Source organism: Patiria miniata, unplaced genomic scaffold (genome assembly GCF_015706575.1).
Source record: "Patiria miniata isolate m_02_andy unplaced genomic scaffold, ASM1570657v1 HiC_scaffold_5, whole genome shotgun sequence".
Classification (NCBI taxonomy): domain Eukaryota; kingdom Metazoa; phylum Echinodermata; class Asteroidea; order Valvatida; family Asterinidae; genus Patiria; species Patiria miniata.
In genome coordinates this window covers 13,327,173-13,344,172 of record NW_024037072.1, presented here as the reverse complement: position 1 = coordinate 13,344,172, position 17,000 = coordinate 13,327,173, and the positions used below count along the sequence as shown (strand labels likewise).

General features: G+C 42.0%; 2 protein-coding genes across 2 annotated transcripts; both read right to left on the bottom strand.

The window, feature by feature from the left end:
- Window positions 1-2,804, bottom strand: LOC119740966 (RIIa domain-containing protein 1-like). The gene is made up of 3 exons (XM_038216492.1): window positions 2,658-2,804; window positions 716-792; window positions 1-566 (listed from the first exon to the last, which is right to left on the bottom strand). Exons 1-3 carry the CDS (start codon window positions 2,751-2,753, stop codon window positions 422-424), a joined length of 318 nt encoding a protein of 105 aa, XP_038072420.1. The 5' UTR covers window positions 2,754-2,804; the 3' UTR covers window positions 1-421.
- A 1,108-nt stretch (window positions 2,805-3,912) lies between these two features.
- On the bottom strand, window positions 3,913-15,136 carry LOC119740298 (collagen and calcium-binding EGF domain-containing protein 1-like). Its single transcript, XM_038215563.1, has 9 exons — window positions 14,598-15,136; window positions 10,899-10,979; window positions 9,201-9,253; window positions 8,926-9,060; window positions 8,096-8,242; window positions 6,831-6,940; window positions 5,750-6,406; window positions 5,157-5,192; window positions 3,913-4,917 (listed from the first exon to the last, which is right to left on the bottom strand). Exons 1-9 carry the CDS (start codon window positions 14,708-14,710, stop codon window positions 4,684-4,686), a joined length of 1,566 nt encoding a protein of 521 aa, XP_038071491.1. The 5' UTR covers window positions 14,711-15,136; the 3' UTR covers window positions 3,913-4,683.
- Between the last annotated feature and the right edge of the window lie 1,864 nt (window positions 15,137-17,000).

The window sequence follows — 17,000 nt, the reverse complement described above, 5'->3', positions numbered from 1 at the left end:
CATGTACACAAAGTATAGGGGCCTGTGGGAGAATTTCAAAAGTGAAGTCTTTCTTTGAGCTGAGATCTAGATGACGAGTCCTCAGGCCATTTCTATGCATCAAAGCCCATTTACCCAACCTAACATTGAAATCTGAGACTTTTCTTTGATGCTCCTACACCACCAATGTCAACTGAGCTGTACTTGTTCAGTGTATTTGTACTCATAGAATACATAACCTATTCCAAGTTGATTGTTTTTGGGTGTACATGCATCCATAAGAGACATTTATAAATAAAACCTTCACTTTTCACAAAAAGTTTTAAACTACAACTATGAGATGCCCCTACATGCCCCTACAATCACCCAACCTGACCAGCATCCTTCAAAACCATGAAAACAGGCTCTAGTAACGCCCCTTTATTGGAGTGTTGTCCAAGCCTCAAAGCTTCCTGTTGAACTTGGCTTCGCGTAGAGCATTTTCTCTCTGCTTCAACTGACTCTGGACACTATCCTTCAGGTGGGGCTTAGTAAAATAGTCGGCGGCAAAGTCACGAATGTTCTCTGGTCTCTGTGTCAGGACGTCGCTATAATAGTCAAGTAACAATGAAATGCTTAAATCAAGGGTATGTTGGTGAGTTGGAGATGATATTTTTTTGCACAAGAAGCAACTTTAAGAGACAGATCATTGAGTTACTGTGAAATAGTCCCAAAGTTAAAAACATTGGTTTCTTACCCGAGAAAGCCTGCCAGTAGAACGTCAACCTCTGGATGATCTCGAAGGAATTTCTCGTTCCCTAACCTAGTTTGTATCTGCAGGGAAAAAGTGTAAAATAGATCCAATGACTGCTTTGCATTTAAGAATGAACAGTGCCCCTCCCCCCCCCCTCCAAAAAAAAATAACAAAATATACTACAGTGTGTGATTTTCTATGAATTTTTAGTTCAGTGGTGTGTGTGTGTGTTTTTTTTATACCATAAGCCTTGCCCTAACATAAGGCTACAATGTAGGTACTGGGGGTGTACGTCACAATCACTGTTCAACCTTTCAAAAACTAGTACTAGTAGTAAGATCATGATTTAGAATTAAAAGACTGCTTCAGAGCTGCACTGCTCATCTGCTGCAGACACAATGCCATGGCAAAAGTTATCTGAGGGTGATGAAAACACGGCAAAAACACAGAGGACCACAAGGAAAGAGGGGCTCGTAACAATACAATAAGGTGTTGGAACTTGTAAAACTTGTGTTGGCGGTGTAAAACTTTGGCGCTTCCAAGTCATCATGCCGTCATTCCAAAATGCGCCCGCGTCTAGCAACGCGTGTTCTTTTTGCCCCGTGAATCAGATGGCACATATTTACCGTGAAACACCTTATCGCCACTGTTTGGAAAAGAAATAGTATACACAGTCTGCTGTCAGTGTGGCAGAATACCCCACCATTCATCTGTCCAACCTCGTTAACCGGCTATGCAGATCCAGGGTCACGTTTGACTGCTCACCCACTCTGGACTTACTTACTTTGGACTTGGACCTTTTTTTGATCTTCCCCATTCATTTTACGTTGTAGGCTATGTACTGATTCATCCCCTTGAAGATTTTTTTAAAAGGGAAAATAGTGCCCTCTGTTGCCCCTCCCCGACTCATAGGCATGCAACTTGGAAGAACAAAAACTGAAGAAACTCGAATTTTACAACAGTGTTGTTAAATTTTTTAATGGCATAGGCCCTAGGCCGAAGTGTGAAACGAGGAAAAACGAGGAAATCAGCTGATCGGAGGAACAGTTGCATGCCTGGACTCAGCACTCTGTATCCACTCCCTGGGACCTACTTTGGACTTTGGACTTTTTTCGAGCTCCTTCGAAGTTTGATTGCATAGGCTATGCCTATGGCGACGTAGCCATGCACTGAATTTTAGGGGGTGATCTTTGAGTAGTGGGGGATTCTGCAATAATCCAAGGTTATTACTGCTAGTATAACACTCAAGCAGCACTAGCAGTGTAGTGATATAATACTAAACAGTTAAACCAAAAGTAGTGTAGGGCCCTGTTCCTAGTATAAGGGAACAAAATCCACTTTAAAATTATTGGACCTACCAAACTAGTTGGCGACATTCTCAATAAACAGGTATGTCATAGACAGAGGGCAGGGTTTTGATTTTTTGAGGGAAATTTGGGTGTAAAATGATGATGACAGCGCGGCGACAACACGCGACCTGAAAATAAAGACGGCGGTCACTGTGCGATCATGGAGCAAGGAAAAGGGTCCGTTTTCCTTGCTCCATGGTGCGATGTACCGTGAGCACGCACGGCGCGCTGAATCGCAAGGCACAAACAGGCGCAGGAAAATCGTGATTTCTACTTCAAGAAACTGTTCAACAAAATTGCAAAACGGGTGTCATAGTAAGTCTGCATTTGATTGTAACAGTAAAAAACATTTTTTACTCTAATTTGATCAAAACAAAACAGGAGCCCTACACTACACGATCGCCCAAAATTTTGGACGACTAAACTAAAGTCGCCTACATGTAGGCCACAAGCATGACATAATCAGCAGGTTGGCGTGTAAAAAACACGTCCGGAAAGTGGGCAACTTTTGGGCTTATGTAGTCGAACCATTTTACAACATTAAGGAAGCACAGTTTTCCACGAAAATAACACAACAATTGCACAAAATGACTTACTTTAAATTGGTTGAGTTTTTCTTGTTGTTCGGCGCTCAGGGCGCCAAGGTCGTAGCCCTCCATACCCCGAGGTGGGTTGTGATTTGGAACCGCCATATTTCAGGTTGACATGGAAATCTCCCATTGATCATATCGCGCCCTCTCGTGATGTACATTGACGTATATCGCTAGTGATGCACCCGTTCATTAAAATTCCCATAGACACCAGTGCTAAATGCCCATACTTAAAAAAAACCGAACCCTACATGGCAAAATCAGCGCCACTTTCGAGCCCAATTGCATCCAAAATGCCAGAAATGGCAGCCCCAAGTCTGGGCCAGAGGTTCATTGTCATATCTCTTCAATTACCCAATTTTATGGCTCTCAAAATTCTTTAAATAGAATTGCGTGGATATAACTTAAAGGTAGAGTCCATCATTTGCAGCCATCCGCAAAGTAACTGGCGTAATTATTGTTGAAAAACTAACTTGGTTGAAAGATAGTAAGGAGACTAAACTCCCTGTGAAATTATTCTTTCTGGGAAGCTGTCATTTTGAAGTAATCAACGAAAGAAGGCATTTCCAACGGTGATTCTTAAGAAGCACCGTAGGAAAATTTAAATTAGTAGTTCGTTTTGTTATTCAGCGCAGCGCGCACAAGTATTCGAACGACGCACACGCGCGCGCGGTTGTTATAATTCGTCGGATCAGTGCGCGACGTCGCGTATAGTTGCAATTCAAAACAATTCAAAACATGATTCAGCAACTTTTGATTTGAAATTGAGATCTTAGAATGCTGTTTTTCTCGGAATGTACAGCTGAAGCTTAGCTGAAACTTCATCAGGTTAGTTGCTCAGTATCCTTCATTAGATTTTGAACTCTTTTGTTGCTTCAAACGAACAAAATGCACAAATTACAAATGATGGACTCTACCTTTAAATGAGATCGGCACGGGATGGATAAGGCCTACACTGTATTTACCGGTGTGCACCCCAATCGCGTAACCCATGCTTGAGGGGTGGGGCTATACTTTAGTGCTTGTGGGGCTATGTCTTTGGGTTTTTTTCGGTGAAAAAGTGCGTGGTAGTTGTTACCTTTTTAGGTAAGAAGGAGTAACGACTGGAACCTTATCTACGTGTCATCTTGGATGAAATCTGCACATAGGTCAGAGTATGAACTGCGGCAACGGGGCTCTAGCACATAACACAACCCCAAAAATATCCTATTCAGGTCATATAAAAATACTAAACACAATTTAAAACATCGTGAAACAAACATTACGTGGTACACAGTTTTAGTTTTATTATGACAATAATAGCACAATTTCAAACGATATAATACAAGTTTAAAAGTTGACAAACTCTCGTCTTACTTTTTTTTTCATGGACTCGGAATTTCGGCTGCGAAGACACATCAAAAAAATATTTAAAATTAAAATATTGTAACGAGATTGAAACTTGTAATTTTCATTGATTTAAAAAAAAAAAGAATCTCATAATTTTGATAGCTTCTATAAGAGTGCTCTTAATATTACCAAAAAGACATTTGTAAAAAAAAAATCCACGGTCAACACACCTAATTACTTCAATAGACGATAATGATTTCAATAGATGGATAGATCTCGTTGTTTTTGTTTGCACAATATTTTCTGCAGCAATATTTTAATTCGTTTCAACTTGCTTTTACTCTATCAAATATACAGAAGAAACAATTAAGTCAAAATCGAAAAATAGGTTCAGTAAAATTTCTCCTTCTCACGTAATACTACATTTGCAGCACAATTAAAGATTAGTTTTGTCTTATACTAACCTGAATTCCGCCGGTACTTCAAAACTGGTCACCGGCAAATAAAAACTGTTAATTTAATGAATCTATAAACCCAACAAGCCCTGTATAATTACTAGTTTTCTCCTGTCATGAGAAAGAAAACATTCAGTTCATCCTGCAATTTCAAAACATTGCGGAACGAGGTAAAAACATCTGCTAGTATTCACAAAGTGGAAGGCTTTTCACCCATTATATCAATTTTTCGAATATTTTCTTCAAATTTAATTTCCAGAGCCCTCATTCTCGTCCCTCGTCCAAGAACTACTCGTAAAGGTCAAGTCTGTGTCAGCGGTACCGATGACGTCATCGGCCGCGTTCGAGCCGTTGCGTCTCTCGTTGTTATTGGTCGAGGTTATCACGTGGTCATCACTGAAGACTCGTTTCTGAAGTTTGATGATGTCCTTCTTCATCTTCGCTATGATCAGGAGGAGAAGCTCACTGGATCCGGAGTCACCCTGGGCATAAGTAAAAAGGATTGCGGTAAAATAAGCGACATTGTTTTGAAAGTTTCTTATATAAACTCAATGTATTATAGGAAACAATCAGGAAAGACGGACGGACAGATGGCCCGACCGCTCGATAAACGAACAGATAAACAGATGATTTGCTGAACACTTTGACAAAGAGTAACATACAAACAGAAATCATAATGTGACTGCATTTTTGGATTTCAATCAAGGATGGAGAATTTTACCTTTTCGCCCTTGACACCCGGAAGGCCTGACAACCCCTGAATAAAGAGAAAACAAAGGAAATGTAAGGCCGTGGAGCAGAGACCAGAGAAAGAAGATCGAGTGGGGCTTCTCCCAAAACAATTACATCAGTCAAGTATGACATTTCGATAAAAGTTATATTGAAGAAAGTGATGATGGTGACGGTTTTGAATGGTGCATTCGACGGTCTGCATGTTGGGGGTGATGGTGATGACGATGATGGTTATGCAATGGTGAATCTTCGGGGAGGGATAAGGGGTTTAACTCCCTCCCGGTATCCCGCAAACCCTCCCCCAAGCTCTTAATTAGGCCGCTAAAAAGAGAGAAATATAACAAGAAAAACAATACCAGATGGCTGTTAAACCCCTTTACTTCCTGAGAGTTACCCCCCCCCCCTTTGAGCCCGACCTGGATCCGCCTCTGTTGTGACGATGATATATAGCGCAATGGCAAGTGACAACTTTTGAGGATTATAGTGGCATTACGGTGACAATGATTGTTATTGGGGACCGTGATGATGACAATGACAACGATGACAGATCAGTAATCTGAATGGTGGCAGCAATCAACTCACCCTAGGTCCTGTAGCTCCCTTAGGCCCCTGCATTTGACTCAGCTCATCTACCGTCAAGTTCGCCTCACCGATCATCAGCTGTGCCGGTGGTCCTGGGGGTCCCATCGGTCCAATACTTCCCTTCTCCCCTGTCAATCCCCTCGACCCCATTAATCCCATGGGGCCAGGCTCCCCAGTATCCCCCTTCTGTCCCTTGGGTGCTGTCGAACTGGAGACTAACCCACCTCTGGCTCTAGCATAGACGCAAGATCCCTTCTCCCCTTTAGGTCCCAGTGCACCTGTTACGCCAGTATGCCCCATGTACCCCCTCGGACCTGTTGGACCAGGGGGACCCGCTTCCCCCTTGGGGCCGACATCACCAAGATCGCCCTTAGATCCTTGGCCTCCTGGTACTCCAATCGGACCGGGAGCTCCTGTTACACCCGGTGGGCCGTGGGTGCCAGCTGCACCCCTGGGTCCTGGCTCCCCCTTGGCCCCGGGCATACCTGGTAAGCCAGGTAATCCCTTGGGGCCGGGCAGACCTGCCCCAGGCTCCCCGTTGTCTCCTTTAGGTCCTCGACTCGGCTGGAGAGGTTGTTGGTTGCCGTTGTAATGGAGGAGCACGTCACTGGTGGATAAAGTGGGTGGTTGAGGTAATCTGCTCTCTAGGATGATTATCTGTGCATTGAAGACAAAAGTTTGTGTGAAGAATTTGAAATCAGCCCCTACTCAAAATGGGGCACTACTCTTCTCTCATTAAAAATCAACAAAGTCAATCAAAATAATGGAGAGCACCTGTATTTTTTTTTTCAATTTGAATTCCCGGAAACTGAGAATGTTGCAACCTGACGCTGCTTTTTTCTTCATATATCATCTAAATGAAGGTCAGTCATTGCAACAATGATAAGACATGAATCTGGGACTGAGAAACATTTCCAATTTTGTTAGGAAATACTTAAAAAATGTTCTTGACTTTCCATAGACTTTGTACACAACCGCTAAAGTAGCGTCAGGTTGTACCATTCTTTCGAATTCCCTTCAACTACCACCCATTATGCTGGTTATCTTTCTCTTTGTGCTCATTAAAGGCCCCGAGCCTTACCTTGGACTGCACCTTTAATATGGCATCCTTAAACGACTGGAGTTGAGAACAGCTGGTCTGACATCGCCCGCCCTCATACGAATTACCAGGTCCAATGTCCCTCTTGTGAGCTGAAAATGTGAGCAAGTTTCAACAAAACTGAGGACCGTATTTGCGACCAGTTTGCTCTTGCATAACTTCAGTGCAAAACTTCAAAGGAAGAAGACCTTTAAAGGATCATTTGCCTCTATTCCAAAACGTAACCTGCCGAATTATTATCAAAATGCTGAGCTGAAACTTCTGCAGATTAGGTTTGAACATTTTTCTTTAGATTTGAGTGGTGTTATTATTGGAAACGAACAAATTGCATGAAAGCAAAGGATCCTTTAAGCCTTCAATAGGCCTACTTTTCTCTCCACTTATGACATTTTAGGATCAAACTGTCAGTGACACAATCATACATCATTTCCATGCACTGTAATTCACATTTTGACAATCTCTTCTTGTCCAATCGGAATTGCATACATGACTTCAATTTCATAGTTGACCTCAATTTCTGTACTATACATGAAGACAGATCACATGAACGTTTGATTTATTCTCTGTTGTAACACGGTATTTGAAACGAGGCCGTTTATAAGTCGGAGGGAAATTCAAGTTTATCGTCAGCCGGATATTGAGTTAAAAGGATCAAATGCGGAAGCGTCCCTCTTGTGTAAGAAGCCAGGAGGCTTATGAGATATAATATGTCAGCCATGCAAGACTTAGTCGCTCGTAACGACTACTGAACCAGAATTTCCAATTTCAATGAAATCAAAATGCTACTGTATTATTTCAAGTAAAAAATGATTCCAGTCAATGTTCAAAAGGGCCGGGCTATTTTGACCATCTCTCAGCCGGGGGGGGGGGGGGGGCTGATTCCGCCACCCCCCCCCCCCTAAGATCTCGGCCATCGAGTGACGACAAATTATGAAACTCGGTACATGCATAGAGCAACTATTCATGATACCCAAGAAATTTCATGACTATAGGTCAAAGGGTTTTGGAATTATGGCTAATTAATTATTATTCAAATGCACGAATGGTAATTCTGCTCTGGGCACACAACATATATGTGGAAATTCAGTTTTCACGGCGCGTAGCGCCGGAAAATTTAATCCATTTCGATTAAAAGTTTTTCACGATTTATCTGAAAATGACCTTGTTATAGGAGAGTATATTGACAGTCGACTGTTCTCCTAATATTTAAGCTTGTTTGATGCTTACTTTGTTCTTGCATCACTCACCCGTGCTATTCGTACCTTCCTCCAAAACACACGATTTACCGTCCGCATCTAAACGGTAACCGTGGAAACAAGAACAATAATAGCTCCCGGCTGTGTTGTTGCAATGATGAAGACAGCCGCCGTTTCCGATGCTGCATTCGTTGATATCTGTCGAGGGAATGGACGGGAGTGACTTCAGAACTTTTCTCCGTTCTCTTTTCTTCGTTCTCTCTTTATTTCCCCTAATTGAGTCGGTCTCTGCAAAGCGGTGAAGCCGCCACGGCAGTACAGGCAGAGGTAAAGTCTGCCCTTTTTCATTCATTGTCCTTTTTTGCCTAGCGTTTACCCCCTCCCCCCAAATATTTGTGAAGAGTGCCTCTTTTTTTGAACAAGTGCCCCCCTTTTTTTCAAACAAGTTACCTTTTTTACCAGTGGCCTTTTACGAGTGCATGCCTTTGAGTAATTTCGCTTGACCGTCGGCAATTCTGCCGCCCTAAAAAGTGCCATCTATTGTCCGATAGTGTATTTGATTTTACGGAGGCCAAGTGTCAGGAGAAAAAAAAATTGTCTTCATTTCATAACGGATATGCGAATGTCCTTTTCACGGAACTTTTCCGAAATTCAGGAAAAATTCTCGAAGGTGTTTGAGACACACATCAAATTAAGGCTGATTTCATCATCTTTCTTTTTCTGTAAAAATTGTTTGGGCTTATAAACAATGACTTTTGGGAGAACATTTCATCCAAAGATGATCACCCCTAAAACAAGTCCTGAAGCCCATCGCCATTTTGAAAAATGATGCCTGCGCTATAATCACGATAATGATAAATAATGCTGTATTCCATTCTCACCTTCACAATACGGATGTTCCCTGACGCGGTATTTTTCCTTGTTCATCTCGTATCCAGGGTAACATGTACAGTGGGCACGTCCAAAATCATCTTCGCATTGCTGTTCGCACGGAGCATCTGCACACACATCTTGCTCTATTAAATCCCAAAAGAGAATAGAGATGTACAAGCCAAACAATTGTTTTGTTATGTATGTATATCAAGAGATGAATTAATTGTAATTGACATTAAAATGTCTGTCGTTTAACTGGTTTACAGTGTTTATGCCTACTTACCAATAGAAACACAGCGGCCGTCTGCAAACTGGTATCCAGCACAACATGTCTTCCTGAAAGACGAATTATTATATTATTTTCATTTACTCTCAATATTATACCTCATAGGCTTATATATTTGGTTTATTGGTTTCAATAATGTTTAAATTATTGAAACCAATAAACCAAACATATAAGCCTAGTAAATCAAGCTCTTAAAAGAGCTTGATTTATATCCAGTAAGACATCCTCATAGCAAGACACGTTACAATATAATCTTTGTTGTGTTACCTTAAGTAGTTTTAGCTGACGTAACAAATCTTGATTTTGTGGGCCTTGGTCTTTAACGAGTTTTAACCCTATATTTACCTTTATTCTACCTTTTACATCTACATCTTCATAATCTTTTTTCGAACATTTGGAATCAATATTTTTACGAGACAACACATGCTTTAGCAAGCATTACCCAGAGACATTGATTGATGGCAGATTCCGAAGAAACGGAAGAAACGGAAATTCGGGGAAGAAGTAAATTTGTTTGAGTCCGTTCCTTTATACCACATGGGACTGAAATCCCATTGGTTCTTGAATGTTTGTCTTCTCATACAACCGGTTGCCCGCCCCAGTTTCACCAATTCACGTCAAGAGCGGATCCAGAACACAATTTTGGGGGGGGGGGCCAAACAAATTTTTGGTCCCCCAAAAAAGTGGGTCAAAAAAATTACGGCGTGGGGTTCGGGGCCCGCTTAAGGGCCCCGAAATTGTTTTGGATTCTAGATGCTCTGTGGTGCGATCTGAGGCAACTTCTGACCACTTTAACCAATGATTTTTGAGGAAAAGATGGTGGTGTACTCATTGCCTGCCTTTATTGCGATGTCACATTAAAAAAAAAAAAATTGGTTTCGTTTTGGGGGGGGGGGCATGGCCCCCTTTGGCCCCCCCCCCCGGATCCGCCCTTGATTCACGTTATTATTTGCATAATGTAATTTACTAATTTTTCATTGTTTAATAAAAAACTGGTTGGGTTCGGACATATTGGACGATTGGGCCCCCAAACCCAGCGTTTTGGACTAATCTGTAGCATGGGCGCCACGAGGGGGGGGGGGGGGGTCAAACGAAAAAGAGGCGCGAAGTCATATTGGTGTAAATTTAATGTGTGTGTGTGGGGGGGGGGGAGGCGTGGGGTGGGGGCAAAATGTCCCTGTCCCCCTCTAAAACTGATAAATCGAGTATTTGTTGAGAAATACAGGAATTTTTTGGGAAAAATATGTTTTGCCCCCCTCTAGAAAAAATCCTGGCGACGCCCATGTTCTGTAGGTTCATCACCGAATACAACTATTGAGTTTTCATGAGAAGACATTATTAGGAATCGCATTTGTGCCCTGCCCATGCAAAATGGCAACACCTTAGTCGATTCGGTGCAGTATTTCATAAAACTTTGGCTCAACCTTGCACCCAAAATGTTCTACTCGACTGGATGACCATGGAATGACATTCACTTGAGGTGTGACGTCAGCAGGAAGTTGGAAAGGTCATGTCTGGAAAATACATGGATACTGACATCAACATTCCATAAGTATCTAAACAACAAACTCATGGGTGTTGCTTCAAAACGGAAAAGGTTCCTGTGACATTTTGGCAAGAATGTTCCAATTGGTAATCTGCCATTTGAACTGATCGAAGAGAAACGGCAACTAAAAATAAACCTGTTCCACCTACTTTGTGCACCTGCCGATACTCCCGTCCCATTTACGGCACTCGTATGATGAAAGGATCATCTTAGATGGCGGACACTCAAACCTGAGGAGGAATTTCACGTCAAGAAAAGTTAAAGATCTGATCAATTGGAGAAAAATTAGAGAAATTTTTTTCGCACATGAATTTAATCTTCTTGTATGCGTATACGTCCTAATGTTGTTTTCATATTAAATGTATACTATTGAAACCGTTTTAATAGTGATAATTTTTGTAGTGATAATAGTGACAATTTTTGTAGTTATAATTCCTTGAAGGTGTGGTTATTGTTTATATTTTTGGTGTATACTCATTGTTTAACCGGCTTTCTTTTCTTTTTAACCTGGAAGTGGATTTTAATATCGTTTTGGAGGCATTTTGCATGCCAGAAAAAGTCGAAGCGAATAATTAAAATTACATTGATCGGGTGTTGGATCTAGTCTATCGCAAAGATCAACAGATTTGGCGATTAATTAAGCAGAGATTCTTGAACCAATCAGCGGGCGCTCGTTATCGGGTCTTCCGTAACTATGCAGTTGCACATGTATTACAAGAGTCAGCCAAATTGGCCAATCAGTCGACATTTCTGATCGAAATGACGTCACAGTTTCTAAAATCGACTCCGATTGGCTTGCGCGCGGGATCGCATAAAAATCTGCATGGTAGGATATATCAGACGTTCGTTCGTGTGGCTCTGCACATCTGAATGTCTGATCTTCAGTTCAGACTATTTGGACACAGATCCGTCTGGATAATTAATTTGTGACAGAAATTTTGCCATATGTGAAAGTTAGAAAACCTCCTCACTTTCTCTTGAAATGAGGAACAGAAATAGGGGCGCGCACCCCCCTCCTTGGCTAGCTCCCCAAGCCACTGTTAATTTGAGCAGATGACCTTTCATCAATCACGCTATATCCTTAACTGCTTCCCCGACAGGAAGGGACGCTTGCCTATGCTATACTCATGTGTGAAGTCATAATACATATCCCCCCCCCCCCAACATCGATATAATAATTGTTCAACACTTGATCATAATGCAACAATGATTATGATTGAAATATTGACCGATTTGCGCGGAAGGGGCACTCGGGATGCAATTTTCTTTTTCAATTTGGATCATAGAGCACGGACTGTTCCTGGCTCCATGTTTGGACGATCTATTGAAAGTAAAAACGTCACAGCATTCTTTGCTGTACATGTATTTAGTATCCCCAATAAAATAAGATTCTCTCTAACATTCGGTAACATTAACTCCGAATACTGTGAGGCCGCCTAATGTCTGCGAGCCCGGGTACTTCCGGAATTGTGGTCGGTATCAAAACATAATGAATTGATCCTGCACCTGTGACAAGTTAATAACGGAAATCACTGACGCTAGCAATAACTGTACATGGAAGGCTAGATCAGATGTAACCTGGAAAAACTACCAAGAAAGGGAGGAGAATAATCTAAACTAAAACTCAAATTATCTTCCTTTTTTTAAGGGTCGCTACTTCTTTTTAAATTTAATACACTAAAAATACATGAAAGTTTACAATTAAAACTTGTTTCTGTAACAAAAACCATGCTGTTGTTTTGTCGGAGGTAGCTGAAAACATCATGTTAGTCCATCCACATCTGGTTCATATCTGTTGGTGTATTGAAAAATGCCATTTTGCCACTTGGTTTAACCATATAGCAAGGAACAACCCCATCACCTTCGAACGAAACCCCATCACCTTCGAAACAACAAACAACATGTCTGATCAATCAGAACACAGGTCAGCACAGGAGTTTAACGACCAATTAGGCCATTATTATTAACACCTTGTTCATTAGGCTAGTCAAACAAACATTAGGGTCATGTATTTTTGGTTGCTAATAAATTGGCACTTCTAAACCCCCTCTGAGATAAGCGCGTAGAACTGTGAGATGACCACTGATTGGAGTGACCTACTACTTGACCAGCACACGGGGTTGGCGACCCACCCAACATGTTCTTAATTGGTGACAAGTAATAAGGTGCGGAGACGACTAGACACACGCGACTTGACAAAAAACAATAGCCCAGACCACGCTCACTGACCGCAAACCAGGACAAGTTACGTCTGATATCAAAATTCAAATATTTATTTACAGTGAAAGTAAAGATAGCACGCACTGAGTAGTGAGTACATTTATTGGATTTAATTCTTTGTAAGTGTAACCCGTTTTAAAAGGGCATATACTAGTTCTCCATTTTTTTCTCGCACTTTAAAACTCTTGACAGTGACACCCTGTTCTTTTCGGCCGCTCGTCATTGTTGGTGTTCAAGAATTGGATTATAACTTCAGGCACAGACGGGCTTGTGTTTTAGAAAGCTAAATAGGTTATCGCTTGCTGTAGCTCCCTAGGGAGTCAGGGTTCTAGTCAATGTTAGAAGTAGTGCAAAACATCCAGAAGGCAAGAAGTTGGTTTTTTTATCAACCGGGGCGGCCTAGTTCTTGTTTAACCACATCGGAAGGATTTGTAATTTGGTCTCAAATTGAATTCCTGAACTAGTAACTCAACTCTAATAGCCTGAATCAGCCATGTTGCTTCGGGCATTGATCTAGCAACCATGGGCGTCGCGAGGGGGGGGCAAGGGGGGGCACTTGCCCCCCCTGGAAAAGCAAAAAAAAAAAAAAAAAAAAAGGAAGAAAAAAAAGAAAGAAAAAAAAAGATAAGAGGGGCGAAGACAAAGTGGTGTAAATTTAATGAGTTGGGGGGGGGGGGCAAAATGTCCCTGCCCCCCTCTAAAACTGATAAATCGAGAATGTGTTGAGAAATACCAGCATTTTTTGGCCAAATTTTTTTTTGCCCCCCTCTAGAAAAAATCCTGGCGACGCCCATGCTAGCAACACACATCCTATGCAAGATTAAGTGCGTGCGTTGCACTTGCAGTGGTTAACGAACCAATCACGGCTCCGTACGTCTTGCTTACGTCAAACTTTTAACTTCCCACGCATGCGCGACGGGTTTGGTTAGGTCTGGCATAGCTCCATGGTCTGAATAAGGATGACTGTTAGCTCCATCGGTTGCCTAGGATTTACAACTGACAGAGTGTATATTATGCCCTTCGATGTACTTCGCAGCTGTTGCGTTGCCAATTAAGGCTCACGAACATAAGCAGCCTGGTTTACTGAAGGCTGAACTAAAGACCCTATTATAGCTTGAAAGTTCAGCAGTTCAGTGTAAAAATAGACTACATCATGCTCCACACAATAAGCCCAATGTAATGAAAGTTTCAGCTACTTCTATTTGATGCTCGGCGTGTACCACTACCGGATAGACATGCCCATACTTCTGTTGAACTATTGCAACCCGCTTGCAGTAATAACTGTCTACGCCCAAATTCTGCACTTTGCTTGTCAATCGTTGACAACTATAAACTTTAATAATTCATGCAAGAACCTTCCTAAAAACGGTGGTATTATAGCGGGAAGAGTCACACCCGAAACTCTACAAATATAGTCAATTATTTAAATGTCCTTCAACTAGCATTTTTTAAAATAAAGTTCTGCAAAGAGGAAACTGTACTGTTAATGTTATACAACCTGCAGATTTTTGTTAAGCAGTCCACATTAATTTAGTGAGCAAGTTTAATATAGTAACAGAGCAATTTAAGAAAGCAACTGACGTGTTCTAAAACTGCAAAACCATTCCTTCCTCCATGGTTAAACTTACCCATCCGCTGAAACATGAGTATCCAATCCTGCGACGAATGTTACGAAACAAAAGAGGAGCTGCAAGGACATCAAAGTTTGTTTCAGGATATCCAAGACATGAGGACTAGACATCTTAGCCTTCTTGGAAACAATTTAATGAGAGGTTTGGAGGACTTGGCAGTGCTGTTCCAGACAGTTCTGCAACTCCATATACCAATTCAGATTAGCATTAACATGACACTGTACATGTACAGGCGATTCAATTTATTGAAGGAAGTTAGAGCCACGTGTTTAGACTCGATCACCTCGTGCGTGCATAACCGTCTTTTGCGAATGCAGCTCCACAGTTTCAGAGATCCAACTCAACCACATACGAGCCCTACAATCAGTGACAGCGAAAATAAATAGTGATAAGAGACTTATATTCCTCTGGTGGTAAATTACAGCTTGGAGTTGGAAGAACACGTGTGTGAGCTGAGACAAGGGCTATTGAAGAATTTTTCCCGGCGCACGGGGCTTTTTTATAGGTCGATGTCGATGCCAGCTGTTACATGGCTGCATGGTGTGTCGGCTGGGTTTGGCACGCCGTGGGGACCCTGGGCTCTAATGACTGGGGTTATCCCCGGGTCAACCATGGTCAAGCACAAGAAAACTAGTTTACTTTATGGTAACCGAGGCTCTTGTTAATTCAAGGACCCCCGTCACGAGGACGGGCAGACGACAGGTGTCAAAGTCGACCGGAAAAAAAGTATGGCTGGAAGGTCGGAAAAGAAAACGAGGAATGTAAGTCAAAGTCTCCACCTCCGGTACAAGGGAATGTTAGTCTAGATTGATGAGGTGTGTGATTTGATGTTGGGTGAGGCTTGAAGGTGGGTGGGGCATAATGTGATGGGAGGGGAGGGTAAAAGGGGAGACGACAACATGGCCTCTCCTTGCGGCTAAGAGGTGTTGAGGTTTATATAATGATGGCTAGGTCATGAATGTGTTCGGGGATGCAACATGAGGAAAAGACGAAGGCTGGAGAATGCGTCACGGTACCAACGGATGACCTCCTCTTGCGATTACTAGAGGAGTGTTGAGTCTGAAAGGTTGATGGTGTGTGATTAGCTGTTGGGCGAGGCTTGAAAGTGGGTGGGGCATAATGTGATGGGAGGGAGGGTGAAAGGGTGAAAATGGTAGACGACGAAATGGCCTCTCCTTGCGGCTAAGAGGTGTTAAGTTAAGGTGTGGGATTAGATGATGGCTAGGTCATGAATGAGTTTGTGGATGCAACATGTGAGGAGACACGAAGGCTGGAGAATGCGTCACGGTATGATGGCCTCCTCTTGCGATTAAGAGGGGCATTGAGTTTGAAAGGTTGTTGATGGTGTGTGATTAGGTGTTGGGCGAGACTTGAAGGTGGGTGGAGCAACTGAGATGTGATAGGGGGAGGATGCTGAGATGAAGACTTGGAGAGGAAGACGAAGACATTAACGGAACGCAATTGACTTCTTTACTTAATGAGGGTAGAGTTAAGTTTTGAAGACTGATGAGATGCGTGAAGTGTTGTGGGTGGGTTGTGTGGAGGAGGGTGGGGCAAGAACATGCGACTTGAGGGAACGTATGCTTAGATGAAGACTGGAAAGAATGAAGAACAAATGAATTACACGGAAAGAGAAATAAGTTAACAATCCCGATCATTTTGACTTGCTGCTCAGATAATTAAGATGCCTTTCAAAACAGTACCCCGGAAACAAAGATCGTGAAAGAAGGAATTGCTCCTGGTTAAATGTCAAACTAAATGTTGTGTTCAAAAGAATTTTCCTCCTCCAGGAACCGACAAATGAAGCAGGGTGGGGGAGACTTAGCAGTGGGGGAATTGGGTTGATAACATGAAATACATCAAATGAAACCGGGTCTTATCACCAAAGGTGATCACAAAAGTCGTTCAGTTAGCGAAACAAAATTCGTAACTAAATAACAACTTATAAGCCTTGATTTGGTATTTTTTGGCGCAACCGACCTCCTTCTGACACTATTTTCTCATGATTTTTCACCTTAAGACCCAAGGCTCCAGTGTAATTTAGTACATTTTACTCGAAGGACAATTTCGATTTATGAATTCCCTTGATATTACTTCGCCCTTTCTACAGCCATAAATGTCAGTTATTTCAAATGTTTGCCTTCTGTTTTTCTGCATTAACTGTCATCGATTTAAAATCAGAGAAGTCGCGGAGGTTTCAGCCGAAGGCCGGCCGTGGGGTTCGTTCAGGGTCGGAGATAAGTTGGAAAAGTTCATTTTCAGCTGTTTTGTTTCCTGTAATGACTCCCATCTGTGCCAAAAGGTGTTAGAATCACACAGTTCAAGGTGAGAACAATGAATTAAAGATAGCATTAGCAAACGGATGTTAGTCTTGTTTTGATTTTCATGTCAAATGAGATG